The sequence below is a fragment of the Coturnix japonica genome, chromosome 5, assembly GCF_001577835.2.
Source record: "Coturnix japonica isolate 7356 chromosome 5, Coturnix japonica 2.1, whole genome shotgun sequence".
NCBI lineage: Eukaryota > Metazoa > Chordata > Aves > Galliformes > Phasianidae > Coturnix > Coturnix japonica.
In genome coordinates this window covers 217,382-231,265 of record NC_029520.1, presented here as the reverse complement: position 1 = coordinate 231,265, position 13,884 = coordinate 217,382, and the positions used below count along the sequence as shown (strand labels likewise).

General features: G+C 59.7%; 4 protein-coding genes across 7 annotated transcripts; all 4 read right to left on the bottom strand.

Moving 5' to 3' along the window:
- Positions 1-76: 76 nt before the first annotated feature.
- Positions 77-4,397, bottom strand: ZP1 (zona pellucida glycoprotein 1). Of its 2 annotated transcripts, none has more exons than XM_015863133.2 (11): positions 4,216-4,397; positions 4,019-4,140; positions 2,514-3,945; positions 1,741-1,899; positions 1,480-1,664; positions 1,301-1,398; positions 1,105-1,232; positions 742-931; positions 519-669; positions 357-441; positions 77-282 (listed from the first exon to the last, which is right to left on the bottom strand). In XM_015863133.2, the coding sequence occupies exons 1-11, from the start codon at positions 4,376-4,378 to the stop codon at positions 176-178; spliced, it is 2,820 nt and encodes a 939-aa protein (XP_015718619.1). In that variant the 5' UTR covers positions 4,379-4,397; the 3' UTR covers positions 77-175.
- A 1,185-nt stretch (positions 4,398-5,582) lies between these two features.
- LOC107314177 (acyl-coenzyme A amino acid N-acyltransferase 2-like) lies at positions 5,583-8,369 on the bottom strand. 2 transcript variants are annotated; one of them, XM_015863140.2, is made up of 4 exons: positions 7,761-8,369; positions 7,161-7,630; positions 6,699-6,901; positions 5,583-6,206 (listed from the first exon to the last, which is right to left on the bottom strand). In XM_015863140.2, exons 1-4 carry the CDS (start codon positions 7,787-7,789, stop codon positions 5,619-5,621), a joined length of 1,290 nt encoding a protein of 429 aa, XP_015718626.1. In that variant the 5' UTR covers positions 7,790-8,369; the 3' UTR covers positions 5,583-5,618. The 2 variants fall into 2 exon arrangements, with proteins under 2 accessions (XP_015718626.1, XP_015718627.1); XM_015863141.2 differs by having other exon boundaries at positions 7,887-8,369.
- Positions 8,370-8,486: 117 nt separating this feature from the next.
- Positions 8,487-10,217, bottom strand: CCDC86 (coiled-coil domain containing 86). The gene is made up of 4 exons (XM_015863155.1): positions 9,949-10,217; positions 9,503-9,632; positions 9,158-9,232; positions 8,487-8,789 (listed from the first exon to the last, which is right to left on the bottom strand). Exons 1-4 carry the CDS (start codon positions 10,170-10,172, stop codon positions 8,670-8,672), a joined length of 549 nt encoding a protein of 182 aa, XP_015718641.1. The 5' UTR covers positions 10,173-10,217; the 3' UTR covers positions 8,487-8,669.
- A 187-nt stretch (positions 10,218-10,404) lies between these two features.
- On the bottom strand, positions 10,405-13,850 carry LOC107314179 (membrane-spanning 4-domains subfamily A member 15). 2 transcript variants are annotated; one of them, XM_032445123.1, is made up of 7 exons: positions 11,853-13,834; positions 11,583-11,747; positions 11,325-11,447; positions 11,050-11,106; positions 10,799-10,960; positions 10,609-10,728; positions 10,405-10,512 (listed from the first exon to the last, which is right to left on the bottom strand). In XM_032445123.1, exons 2-7 carry the CDS (start codon positions 11,742-11,744, stop codon positions 10,504-10,506), a joined length of 633 nt encoding a protein of 210 aa, XP_032301014.1. In that variant the 5' UTR covers positions 11,745-11,747; positions 11,853-13,834; the 3' UTR covers positions 10,405-10,503. The 2 variants fall into 2 exon arrangements, with proteins under 2 accessions (XP_032301014.1, XP_032301015.1); XM_032445124.1 differs by lacking the exon at positions 11,325-11,447 and having other exon boundaries at positions 11,853-13,850.
- Between the last annotated feature and the right edge of the window lie 34 nt (positions 13,851-13,884).

Here is a 13,884-nt window from a genome sequence, read left to right as displayed (position 1 = left end):
CCAGGTCTGCTGGGGCTCATCCCTTCCTCCCCACCTCCAGCCCGCATTGCTCCCATCCCACAGATGACACTGCTAGTCTTTGCCAGTTGCTGATTTATTGTTCCCACTTGCCTCCACTGTGACCAGTGTTGGGATTCTCTCCTGTCCAGGAGGAGGAGCAAGGAGGCAGCAGTGCTCAGTGTCTCCTTGCTGTAGGACGTTTGGGCAAGACGATGTGTCCCCCAGAGGTGACTGTGCCCAAGATATCTGCTGTCTTCCTGTCCCTTGCAGCCCGTCGGGCCCCTGGGGAGGGGGACACAGGGGTCGGTTTGAGAAAGGCAAGGGCAGATGGGGCCCCCAACCACAGCCCCACTTACGGGAAGGCACAGCCACTTGGCAGGAGGGCCGGCAGGGCTCGGGCTGTGCCAGGTGGCACACTGAGGCACTGCACTGGATGTACACCTGTGGGACAAGGTGCCACATCACACCTGGCATCATGGTGGGGTCCCACTGAGCAGGAGGACACCCCCCTGCCTCACCTCTCCCTCCAGCACCACTGTGGCAGGGCTGTCCACAAAGGCAAAGGTGGAGATGGCAAAGCGCTGGTAGTGGCTGGGGAAGGGCATCTGCAGTGTGGCAGGTCCCACTGGTACCAGCTGTGTCCTGTAGTTGTCCCCAGCAAAGGGGCAGCTGAGGGGTGACCAAAGACCCTGTGTCAGCCTAAGCGAGCCCTGCCAGCCACCCCCCTCCCCACCTGCTCACCCGTCCACCAGGATGGGCCACTGGGGCTCGGCTGCCGGGCTGGTGCTGGGGGCCGCCCAGCACTGGTGCAGCACCAGCACCAGATTGGGGTCAGTCTTCTGCAGCAGCCGCACCTCCACGTAGATGGGGTCCCGCAGCACCTTCACCAGCGGGTAGTCAGCATCAGGGTGGTAGGAGCTGTAGCTCTCATCTGTGAGGGGGGGTTGAGGCTGAGCAGGGCACAGGGGAGTGGAAGGTACGAGGGGGTGGGGAACACAAGGATGGAGGATAGCGGAATGGGGGACGTAGAGATGGAAGTAATCGTGGGGGGGGACACAGGGATGGGGATGGAGGGCAGGGGATGGAGAACCGGGATGGGCTCACCGGTGGCGATGCGCAACTGCAGCTGGAGCGGCCCCGGCTGTGCCAGAGGGGCAGCAGTGGGGGGCACGGCCACCTCCAGGCTGAGCGGCAGCAGCTCAGTGGCGTTGTAGATGCAGCGGGCATGGAGACTGCGGGGAGACAATGGGGTGAGCAGCACTGTGAGTGTCCCCACAGCCCTCACCCGTCACCCCCTTACATGTAGACACTGTCACGGGTGACAGAGCCACGGGGCCCCGGCTGGACATCGATGGTGGAGATGAGCTGGTTCTCGTAGACTAGCCTGTCCTCCATCACCTGCGGGGAGGTGGGCACGTGGCGGTCAGGCTCTCACTCTGCTGTCGGGTGTGGGGGGGTCACTGAGGGCTTTACCCCCACCTGCACAGTGGTGCCACACTGTGTGACGGGAAAGTGGAAGAGCACAAAGGCGTCGGTGGTCTGGGTGGGCTGGCAGCCAGGCTGGGTGCTGGCCAGGCGAACGCTGTCCAGGTTGTAGGGCTGCGCCGACAGCCCCCGCGGCACCACCAGCACGAAGTGGCCCTCGGGTAGGCACTGCACGGTGGCTGCAGCACACAGAGGTGCAGTTACATGCTGCAGTTGGCCACGGGGAGCAATGGGGCACCCGCTGCCGAGCCCTACCTGTGTTGCCGTAATAGCAGGGCGTCGTGCGGTCTGTATCATCAAAGCAGCATCCTGCCTGCAGGCAGGCATCACGGCCCGGCGGGGACACGCAGGACAGCCTCCCCGCTGCTACCTGGCACTGCTCCCGTGTCAGCGGCTCACCTGGAGCGGGGAGCACTCAGCAGCACACGTGCCCACAGTAAGTGCCCCCCCCTGCTCAACCTCAACAACCTCCTGCCCACCTCCAGCATCTCCCTGCCCACCCTTCTGCCCGAGCATCCCTGTCAACCCACAGCAGCCTCTTCCCTGATCGTCTCCCTTCCAGCCCTAAGTGTCCCTCTGCCCACACCAAGCACCCCCTGCTCACTCACCTGCTCAAGCATTTCACTAACCCATAGTGTTCCCCTCCCCAAGCACTCCCCTGACTACCCAAACCATCCTGCCCTCTCCAAGCATCCCGTAGCCCACTGTGACTATCCACCTACTCAACCCAAACATACTCCTGCTCACCCTTCTGCCCAAGCATTTTCCTATCTGACCACAGCATTCTCCTGCTCATGCACCTGCAGCTTAACAAAGCATCCCTATACCCCTCCTGAGCATCCCCCTGCCCAAAAATCTGTAGTCCATCCCAAGCATCCTTGGTGCCCACCTTCCTCGGATGCCCTCCGCCCACTCCCAGCACCCCTCAAGTCTCCATGCACAGGTACACCCCCATCCTATCCCATCCCATCCCATCCCATCCCATCCCATCCCATCCCATCCCATCCCATCCTATCCCATTCACTTACCTGCCCCCGGCGAGGGGTAGAAGAGAGCTGTGGGATGCAGCAGCCCAGCCTGGGCCTGGGACTGCAACCCTGGGCTCACCAGCCCTGGTCGTGGTGGCAGACCTGGGCGCAGCAGCCCTGGTCGGGGCTGGCTGGATTGCAGCAGCCCTGCTTGGCTCTGGAGGCTGGGGCGAGTGAGGCTGCCCTGGGAGTGGGACTGGAGGCTGGGGAGAAGCAAACCCAGCTGGCCTTGGGGTTGGAGGCCCGGACGGAAAAACCCTGCTTGTGTATGAGTACTGGTGTGCATCAAGCTGGGCTGCAGCCCAGGCTGCACTAAGCTTGGCTGGTTTGGGTGCTGGAGACCTGAGTGAAAAAGACCTGCTTGGGTTTGACTGCTGGCGTGCACCAGCCCAGGCTGGTTCTGGAGCTGAAGACCTGGGCGAAGGACTCCCAGTTGGGTTTGAACTCCTGGATGCACCAATCCATGCTGGCTTTGAGACTGAAGACCTGGGCGAAGGACACCTGGTTGGATTTCACTCCCTGGACGCACTAATCCATGCTGGTTTGAGGACTGAAGACCTGGACGAAGGACACCTGGTTGGATTTCACTCCCTGGGTGCACTAACCCATGCTGGCTTTGGGACTGAAGACCTGGACGAAGGACACCTGGTTGGGTTTGACTCCCTGGAAGCACTAATCCATGCTGGTTTTGGGTCTGAAGACCTGGGCGGAGGACACCTGGTTGGGTTTGACTCCCTGGAAGCACTAATCCATGCTGGTTTTGGGTCTGAAGACCTGGGCGGAGGACACCTGGTTGGGTTTGACTCCCTGGGTGTGCTAATCCATGCTGATTTGGGGTCTGAAGACCAGGGCGAAGGACACCCAGTTGGGTTTGGCTACCGGCATTCAGCAGTCTGTGCTGATTTTGGGACTGAAGACCTGGCCGAAGGACCCCTGCTTGTATTTGACCCCCAGCATGCACCATCTCAGGCTGGTTTTGGGACTGAAGACCTGGACGAAGGAGACCCATATGGGTTTGACCACTAGCGTGGGTCATCCCAGGTTGGTTTTGGGGCTGGGGTCTTGGGTGCCCCATGCCAGGATGAGGCTGGCCCTGCAGTTCCTGGTGCCCCAGGATGGGCTGAGTGTGTGCCACAGGATGACTCTGCTCTATGGGGGGTCTGAGGGGCAGCTGGGGATGGGGGATGGCCAGGGAGGAATGGGCTATGTGCTGCAGGGAGCCGGATGGTGGCTGGGGGATGAGGACATCAGCACCATGACTTGGCAGGGCAGCATCGCCCCGGTCAGGCTGGTGGTGGCCATGCACTTTCTCATTCCTGAGGATCTCGTAGCCAGCCGGCCGTGGGCACGTCATGTTCACCTCGTAGGAGGCAGCCATCACCCCACTGAGAAGCATCTCCTCCAGCTGAACCCGCAGCACATAGTGGCTGTCCTATGGCAGGGGGAGCAGGAGATGTAACCCTGTTCCACCCCTCTGGGTCTCCCACAAACGAGCACGGCCTCACCTTCACCAACACATGGCAGCCCTCGTAGCCAGCTGAGAAGATGAGCCCGCCGTCCTCCCCAGTGCTGAGCCAGTGCAGGCAGATGGAGCAGTTGGCCACTTCGAAGCGGGTGCCAAACTCATCTGCGAGGACACGGGGGCAGTGAGGCTGACCCCATCTCACCCCTCTCATCCTGCCATTGGATGCACATCACTTACCCAGGACCTTGAAGCGCACCGTGCGGCCACGCATGGGGAAGGCCAGCAGCTGCATGCCAAAGTCCCCGCAGTCATAACGGTACCGCAGCAGTGCTGAGCCAGAGGGCAGCCCTACAGGCAGCAGTAGCAGCAAAGGCAGCAGCAGGGAGCAGCTCCAACCCATCTTGGTGCTTAACAGAGCTTCCCGTGGGGCTCCTCCATTTATACCTGGGCAGCAATCAGATGACCAAGGCATCAGCAAAGTGATGGGGGGAAGCGAAAGCTGTTTGAAGTGCCCAGTGTCCTCCAAATGGGGAATTGAGATCTGGTGCTGGACCAAGAAATGGGGCTGAAGCAGCACCGTGCCGGCATAAGACCCCACAGCTCCATGGTGTACGGCGTCTGCCTCCCTGTTGGCCACGGGAGTGTGCTAAGGGGTCCCATAGAGCAGCCCTACAACAGGGACATCTTCCTCCAGGCTGGGCTGCCCCAAGCCCTGTCCCAGCACTCTCTTGGCCTGGGGTGCCCCCACACACAGACCCAGGTCGCTCTGCCCCGCTCGTGGTGCTGCAGGGGAACCGAAAGTCATTTAGAGATCACGGTGCCCCACAGCTGTCATGGGCTCAGGGAAACGCTCCTGCAAATGGGGAATTGAGACTGCTGCTCCCAGCAGGGCACAGGGGTCTTCAGCCACCCCTTGGCTCACTTGTCACCTCACACTGCTCTGGTGCCAATGGCAGCAGTACTCCAAGGTGCTCGGTGCCAGAGTGCTGGGGTGCCCACCGACACCAAGTGGAGGGGGCAGGAAAACCTAGAGGTGAATTGTGGCTGGGCTGGAGGTGTGGGGAGTGCTTCATGGGGCTCAGAAGGACCTTGCTCCCCTCAGGTTGCTGCTGACAGCAGCATTTCATTTGTTTTCCCTGTGCACTCCCTTTCCCCGTCACCCCCCACCCCCCCCCGCCATCCAGCCCTGGTTTCTCTTATGGGTCCTGCCTTTAGTGAAGCTTAAGTTCTCTCACCCCAGCCCCGGTGCCTGTTTTGGGGTCACAGCCAGCTCCAGGCCTACACAGACCCAAGGAGCCCTGGAGCTCAGCCATCAAACCATTGGAGCCAGGCAGACAAAGGGTGAACATTCCCTTTTCATGGGAGGAGAAAGGATGATTTCTGAACCAGGACCACATAGAGACACTCAGCTCAGCAGGAAGAGAACATGGCTTAACTAGACTTGAGCTCAGTTTTCCCTTTACTTGGAGAGCAATTCCCAAGTGTCAAATCCCCCTCTAGGGCTGGGTACAGGAAACGTGGCTGCTGCTGCTCCTTGCCCAGCACGCTCACACCCGGGTCAAAGGGCCTCATTAGTCTCCACCAAGACTCATTAACTCCCACCGTGCCCTAAGGTGTGACCATTGCCTTTATTGAGCAGCTCACAGCTTGATGGCAAGCGCGGGGCTCAACTGCAGCTCCAAGAACTGCACGATCTCCTGCCATGATTGCTGCTGCGCCCTGGCGTGGGGCTCGGGCTCTCCGCCCCACACCACGGGCAAAGGGCTGCCACGCAGGCTGGAGATGCTGCAGAGGGGTGAGCCAGGGGGCTCGATGAGGTGTCCAGCCCCGGGGTAGGACAGCAGGCGGTAGGCATCCTGCGGCAGGCGTTCCATGGCCAGCTGGGCAAAGAGTTTGCTGTTGAAGCTGCGATCGGCTTCACCCACCACAAAGAGGACCTTGCCTTGGATCTTCTCCACTGGGATGGCCGAAGCACTGCAGGCTGGGCTGCGCGGGTCAGTGAAGATGGCTGAGTTGTCCATGGCGCCCAGCTCAGTAAAGAGCATGCGCTCGGTCTGGTAGGGGATGGAAGGGATGCGGAGGCCCTTGTAGAGCAGCGGGTTGCCGTACAGGAAGCTGGTGCCGTTGATCCACACTGTGGCCACCACTTGTGGGAGGAAGGAGGCCATGGCCAGAGCCACCTCAGCCCCTTTGGACACACCAATGACACCCAGCCCTGGGCCTCGCACCTGCAGGGGGAAAGAAGAGGGGGTTGGCACTGATAGGATGGTACTGGGGCAGCCATGATCACTGGGGAAGCACTGCTCACAAGGAGGCATCTCAGCCAGCAGGACCTCTCTGTGCACTACAGTATTGCCTCTGGTCATCAAGACATCCCTGGTCAGCAGGATGTCCCCAGGCTCAGGATGGCCCTGGCCATGGGGACACTGCTCTCAGACATAGGGTGTAGTTCTTGGGTGTTCTGCATGGAGCCAGGAATTGGATTCAGCAACCCTTAGTGGGTCACTTCCAACTGGGGATGTTCTGTAATGCTATGATCCGTGTGTGTCCCCAGACACAACGACATTCCCAGACACCAGGACACCTCACCCCAACCTCCATGTATGGACAGATCCAGGATGATCCTCCTGGACAGGCCCAGGATGATCCCAACCTTTCAGACACCCTCATTCATCACTGTGTTCGTTTTCTGGGGCTGCCCACCACACCACTGCACTCACCTTGGGGTGCTGCAGGAGCAGCTCGGCAGCCTCCTCAAAATAGTCCAGGTCAAGCTGGGTTAGGCCTTTGGGGAGATCCTCATAGGCAAAGAAAGCCAAAGCCAGCACTGCAAAGCCTCGGCTGGCCAGCAGCCCAGCCCGGAACTCAATGAGACCACCTGCACCTCCAAACAGGTCGATCACTGCTGGGAAGGGCCCCGGGCCTGCAGGTAGCAAGGAACCCAACACCATGAAGGATGCTACCAACCCATTACCATCCCACAGCCCAAACCTGGCTCTGGAGGACCCCCTGGAAGACCCATCACCAAGGGGGTGCCAGCAGCCCCATGGCCACCATCCCACAGTCCAAACCCAGCCTTGGGGTCTTCCCATGGAGGAACCCCCCAATCCCACCTCCAGTTCCAAGCCAGTAGGGCAGCGACCCATAGACCCTTTGGGGCTTCTTCTGCACCCAACACTCACCTGGAGGCAGCAGCAGGGCCCCCCGCACCCTCCCCTCGCGGATGGGCACCCGCTGCACACCAGGGCCCACATACCACCGCTCGGCGGTGCAGGCGGCCAGGGGATTGTCCTGCTGCCCCGACACTAGGCGGAGGCCATCAAACACCTCCAGGTGGACGAGGAAGGGGCTGCCCATCACGTCGCGCTTCACCAAGCGCTTGAAGAGGCTGTCTGGCTGCAGGAACCAGAAGAGCCCCATGGGCCAGACACCGGTGTAGTTACCACCCAGGGCAGCGTGCCGCCCAGCATCCACCGTGCCCTCCTCATCAGAGCGGTAGAATGCACGCGCTTGGAAGCGCTCGCCGTGCTCATCCGTCAGCCAGGCACGCAGAGTCACCAGCTGCGAGGGAGCCAGCCCGGATACCACCACCTGCACCATCTGGTCAGCAAGCGAGGAGCTTGGTGTCACCGTCACCTGCACCATGGTGCACCTGGGGACAGCAGCACAGCAGCATCATGTCGGTGTGCTGCTCCAGGATCCGGCCCCAGTAGTCCCCCCCCCACTCACCACCACCTCCTCTCCCACTACAGTACACTCTAGACCCACTGCCCCATGCTCACCCCTTTCCCAGAGAGCTCCATGAGTCCATTCCCAGAGTCCTGCATGGAGGTGTACACCCACATACCACACTAGAAAACCTCCTGCGTGCCCCAAAGCCACGTGGAGAGGACCAAAGCCCCTCTTACCCTGCAGCAGAGGCAAAGGCCAAGTCAACCGCTGTGCACTAGGGACGGGCAGCACCTCACCACCGCAGCAATCATTAACCCAGGAAGCGGCAGGAACGCAGCCATGAGGCTGATGACCTGCAGTTCTGCCACGCCCCATGGCAGGTTGTTCAGCCCTTCCCCTGCTGGGGGTGGTGATGCAGCAGCGGGGAGCTCCGCCTGCCCCACTGGAGGGCCCATAAATGCCGCATCCAGTTGTTAACTCCCTATGCTTCCCTCTGCCCCGGGTGCAGCTTAGCACAGGGAAACACAGCCAGCAGGAAAAAGGCAGAAATGGGCATTCATATGGCAAGAAATCTGACCACAGATTTGAAGAGGTGTGTGTGGGCTTCCAGCTCCAAGCCTTTCCCTTCCTCCCACCTCCCTGCTATCCTCCAGCCCAGGATGGGAGGCTGGAGGCTGCTGTGTGCTCACTTGCTCTGCAACACAGTGGAGGTTCCCCCACCCCAGCACTCAATCTCAGGCACAAGGCCTCCCCCAGAGGAAATGGAGCCCCAGGGGCAGGGGGCCACGGTGCTCTGTGAGCCCAGAGGTACAGAAGCCTCCCTGAAGGCGAGGCCAGAGCAATTCCTCTTTGCTTTTAATAAAGAAAATATAGATTTGGGTAGTTCTCAGTCCAGCTCCAGGCACTGACAACGACCTGGTTTCACAAGACAGGGCAGGCAGCAGCTGGATCCTTTTCCATCCTGCTGTCCATTCAGAGCTGAGGCCCCAGAGAGCAGCAGGACCTGCAGAACTCCAGCCTCACTCTGTAGCTGCTTTGCACTTTATGGGTGCCTTCTGGAGCATACCCAGCGTGTCCCGCTTCTCCACCCTGCGCAGCTGCTTCTTCTTTGCCCTCTTGAGCTTCATTGGGTTGCGGATCTGGGGAACAGAAAGAGGCAGCTTTCAGGTAGGTGGAAAGGCAGCATTTTATCCTAGAACTCCCAGGAAAGCCTCCCAGCTCCCCCAGCTCTTGAATGGGAGGGAAGGAACAGGAGACAATCATCCCCCTTTATCCCACCAGCCCCAGGTCTCTCCAAGGTAGAGAAGCCCTACCAAAGCCTCACATGCTTGGAGCAATGCTGGTGCCCCATATCCCTTGCTCTGTCACCACATGGGTTACTCCTGGAGTGATTTCACGTGGAGCTGCAACTGTCCTTCCCCAGCCCCTCTAAAGCCAGGTAAGTAGGGGGAGGTACTGGAGCAGGAGCCAAATCAAACCAGAGCCCAGCATTCAGTTCTAGACTCACCACTTGAACAATCTCTGCCTTCCGCTCATTCTCCAGACGCCTTCTGAGGTTCTCCTCCCGCCGCCGCTTCTTCTCCTGTGGAAGCAGCACCAAAACATACCTGCAGCTCCCACCCTCCAGCCTTAAACCCAGGCTCCTGGGAGCAGAGGGGCCAGACAAGGAGCTGCAGGGCAATAGCAATGCCCACGCATGCAGAAATCCAGCACACAGAGTTGAGCCATCACCACTTTCCTTCCCCACCCTCCACGAGGCTTGAGTTTTGAATTTATCCCAAAATAGCAACTTGTAGAAAGTGACTATTAGGGCACAGAGCTGGCCCGGCTCCCAAACGCAGCACCCTGCTACCTCTCTCTCCCTCTGCTTTGCCTCCTGCAGGTGCTGCACCAGGTCCTGCACCAGCTTCTTCTCCTGCCGCTCCTTCAGCTTCCGCTCCCACGAAGTGCGAAGAGGTTTATCTTTCACCATGAGTGAGAACCTGGGTGGGAAGGTGGAGCTGCAATGGGGAGAGGCAGACCAACACCCACCCAACGTGCAATGGGGAGAGGCAGACTGACACCCATCCACCCCAACACTTCCCAGAGCCGGGATGTCTACAAGCCCTGCCACAGCTCCGCCTCCTCTGCCCCCCAATTCAGGGACCCCAAAGCCCCCACATCGCTCAGGACCCACCCTAAGCCCTCCCGGGTCGCTCCCCCACCGCAGCCCCGTGCCTCCCTATATAACCCCGCACCCCCCGGCCCTCCCCTTCACCCAGAGCCCCTCACAGCCCCGCGGCCTCTCCTCGTCCCCACCTCTTCCTACCCGGGTCCTTCCACACCCGCCCCGATTTGGGCCTGCCCCGGGGGATGGCCGCCACCGCCGCCTCTTTCCGCTTCTTGGCGGCCTTGCGACGGGCTGGAGCTCGGGGGACTTCAGACACCGGACCCGCATTTGAGGTCTGGACCGGATCGGGGGCCGAGCTCCCCGCGTTGGGCCCCTCAGGGCCCGGAGCGGCCGCTGTACTGCAGCCCTCCATCCTCCACGAGGCGCCTTTCTCGCGGCGCAGAAAGATGACATCACTGCGCGCATGCTCTGTTCGGACTTATAGCCGCCATGTTGGTGACGGGTAGTACCCCATCAGAGCAGGTAGGGGCCGCCATGTTGGTGACGGGCAGCGCCGCGGGGCCGGGTGGCGGTCGCCATATTGGAGCCTGTCGCCATATTGGAGGCGACGTGCTGCCCGAGCCGCAGAGAAACGCGAAGCCATGTCTGGGGAAGAGGCCGTTTATTGGGATATTTGTATTTAGGAGTGCGTGGGGATGGGCACCATCCGGCTCTGGGGAGCAGCAGGGATGGCATTGTCTTCTCTACAGCACCTGCACAGGGAGAAGAAGGTCCCATAGGGCTGCCATCAGGGCCTGGTGAGGACGGCTCAGGGGCTGGTGAGGAGACCATGGAGCAGAGCCTCTTACCATGCGTGTGTAGCTGTATTGCTTGATGGCGGTGCAGCCAAAGGTCAGGGCTGCCACGGCCGTGCAGAACTCCAGAAGGCCGAAGAGGACGAGGATGGAGTCGAAGCCGTTGCTCAGGGCCTGGTGGCATGAAGGCAGTTAGCATCCTGCTGCCCCACGGTGCCCGCTGCCCCCCAGCCATGGGCAATACCTTGGTCTCAGCGCTGGAGCACCATTCCTGCCTCACCAGGAGCGGCATGCTGGCACTGCTGCTGCAGCCAGGAATGCTGTGGGTGATGGCCACCATGTGTATGAGCATGGCCACCAGCGTGCTGAGGATGACAGCGGCGTTGGCCACGCAACACACCTTCACCTGCGTGGTTCACATCAAGAAGGGTCACCCCTACGGGGATGCGTCTCCCATCCAGCCTGCTGTGTGCAGCAGCGACACAAAGCCCTTACCAGCAGGATGTTCTCTCTTTTCTCGCTTTCCACCAGGAGAGAGCCTGAAACCAGGAGCTGCTCGGAAAACACAGGAGGAAGAGAGGCAGCAGCTGGGCACAGCCTCCCATCACCCATCCCAGAGCCCCTCCAGTGTTCAGGTCTGCCCTCACCAACTCTCCAACCACAGAAAGAATAGTGGATATGAGGTGCACATGGAGCCCCTCATGACAAGGGGATCCAGCCCCATATCTCTGGGCAGTAAGGGGTTGAAGCCCAAGCGTGCCCTTGCGTACCAGGACCCCGAGCCAGAAGAAGACTCCGCTGGCCACAGGAATGGAAAGGACACTGTTGTGCTCTGCACAGGTCAGGATGACACCGAAGCACAAGTGGATGATGCCAGTGACGATGTGAATGGTCTGGGAAAGGACAGGAGAGAAGGGATCCCCCGTGTGCTGGCAAGGATCGGCATTGCCATTACATGTGTCCCACCCTGATCCCAGCATCAGCAGTACAGTGCCAAGGGGATGTGCCCTACCGTGCCACAGACTCACCCCCAGCACTTTGGGCTGTGCTCTCCTGAAGCCGCTGATTTGGAAGGAAGACACAGTGGGCCGGACAGAGCTGGAGGCCAGCTGGGCTGCCCGTGGGTCTGTGGCTGGGATGACCTCTGTGATGATCCGCACGCCGCCAGATTCTGTCACTGTGGTTGCCATTACCTGCAGAGGCCCAGGGATGGGGGTGGGCCTGCGCTTGGTCCGTGTCCCCGATGGGGACGTCCCAGATCCCGTCCTGCACCCCATGTCCCATCCTGTGCCCTTTACCTCACTTATCCTGGCTTATGCTGCAGCTCTTGGTCCCCTGGGAAGTTTAGGTGGAGTACGGGGGCTGCGGTGCCGCTGCCCTTTGGTCCGCAGAGGAAGTCTGTTTGCGGAAGTCCTGTCAGGCCCCTCTTGCTCAATGAGGCAGCTTTGCCAATAGAGGGAAGAGCTGCAAAACCCACAAATGAATCCGCCCTGATTGCCTGAAGTGGGCTTCAGTGATCAGAGGAAGAGACCATTGCTCTGGCTGGTGCTCCCCATAAAGGACAATGGGAGTGATATGTCACGTGGCCTAAGACCTGTCAGTGCTCAGGAACCTCGTTTGCTACCTGTTGGTGTTTTTCAGGGCTATCTCTCCTTCCCAGCTACCCTGTCTCCATGCGCCTGTCCCTGCTGATGACAGTGCACCCACGGTCACAAACTGGGGGGCTTGCTCCCCCATTGAAAGGAAGGGGGATGCAGTCATTTACGATAGGAAATGAGAGCTCAGACTGGGAACGGAGCCACAGCACATGGCGAGAACTCCCAAAGGGCACCCGGGGGTCCCCTTCCTCCCTCCTCAGGACACCATGATCCGGCTCTGCCAGAAAACAGCCACATGGAAGAACAGCCAGGATGGTTGGGATCCTGCCCCAGGAAATGAGTGTCCCCTGTGACAGGGGCAGGCAGCTTTTGGAAGTGCCTCTTGCTTTGCTTTGGCTGTAGAGCTGGGACACCTGCTCTGTGAGCCCGTGGGGGCTACCTCTTGGCATCCCCATGTCCATGCAACTTCTCCACTCTCTGCTGTGGTTCACAGAGGGCTTGGGACAAGGCTGCTTTGTCACACATCCCCACAGTGCATTGTTTTCTGCTAGGCATGTTTCTGAAGGGGTGATGACTGCGGATCAGCGTACAGGATGGAGAGTGGCTTCTGTGAGGAAATGAGCCTGGAAGGTGTCCCCATGGCAGTACACTGCTGGGGGAGACACCTGGGGTCTGGAGAAGGAGCAGTTCCCCACAGCAGGCTGGGTTACGTCTCAGGAGGTGGAAGAGTTCTGTTCCTCAGCTTTGCTCCTGGTTCGCTCTCATCCCAGCAGCGGGGGCTCACTGAGGTGCCTTAAAACCCATTTCTGAAAGAAGGATTCGTGGAGAAAGCAATTCTTCTCTTTCTAAATAAAGCCAGGCCCAGCTGGGGATGGCGGGAGCCCAAGGTAGGATGTTAGAATATAGTTTAGAAGCTGATGCCAGAGGAGGTGAAGCTCACAGGCGTCTGGCTGAGCAGATGCCGGGAAGCAGCACAACCCTGCGTGCTGCAGGCTCTTTCCAATCCAAATCCCTGCTTTTTCCAAGGAAAACAAGTCACAGTGGGTAAATGCTTTTCACAGCAAGTTTCTGCTTCCTGTGAAAAAAAACTTTATATCCCCATAAAAATAGCGAAAGACAGAATTCAGCTTTTTCTCCAGAGCACCGATTACTTAAAGAGGAAGTTGCGTTTTCTGGGGCAGCCTTCAGCAAAAGGGGTAAAAAAGGAAGAGCTGTATTTAATCTCTGCACCCATTGCTCAGCAATGGGATGTGCTGCTCCTAAAGCCCATCCCAGCTGCCTCCTGCTCTGCTTTCACCCAGGAATGGGTGCAGGTCCCCAGCTCTTGGTGGGGTTTGTCTGGACCCCGCAAGGGTGCTGGGCACAGGGTGGGGTGGCCAAAACACCAGCACAAAGCTGGGTGTGCACAGGGGAGCCCTGGGGAGTTAGAGCTTGCTGTGCTGTGAGTGCAGGGCATGCAGTGTGATCCTCTCCCCCTGCACTCCCCCCACCTCCAGGGCTTCTCCTCCCAAACCGGCTCATTATTTTTTCAGCACCGAGCCCAGAAATAACTGAGAGCGAGTGAATAATCCATGAGGTTTTGGCTGAATGGTGTAAGCGCTGGGAGGGGGGTGGTGAAATGAGCGAGAAAACACGGAACTTGACCCAAAACTCCTCCCGGAGGAAGGTGCAAAATACTCTCCAATAAATCCTCCTCTGCTGGGGCTCATCTCCACAGTCTCTCCTTAGCGCA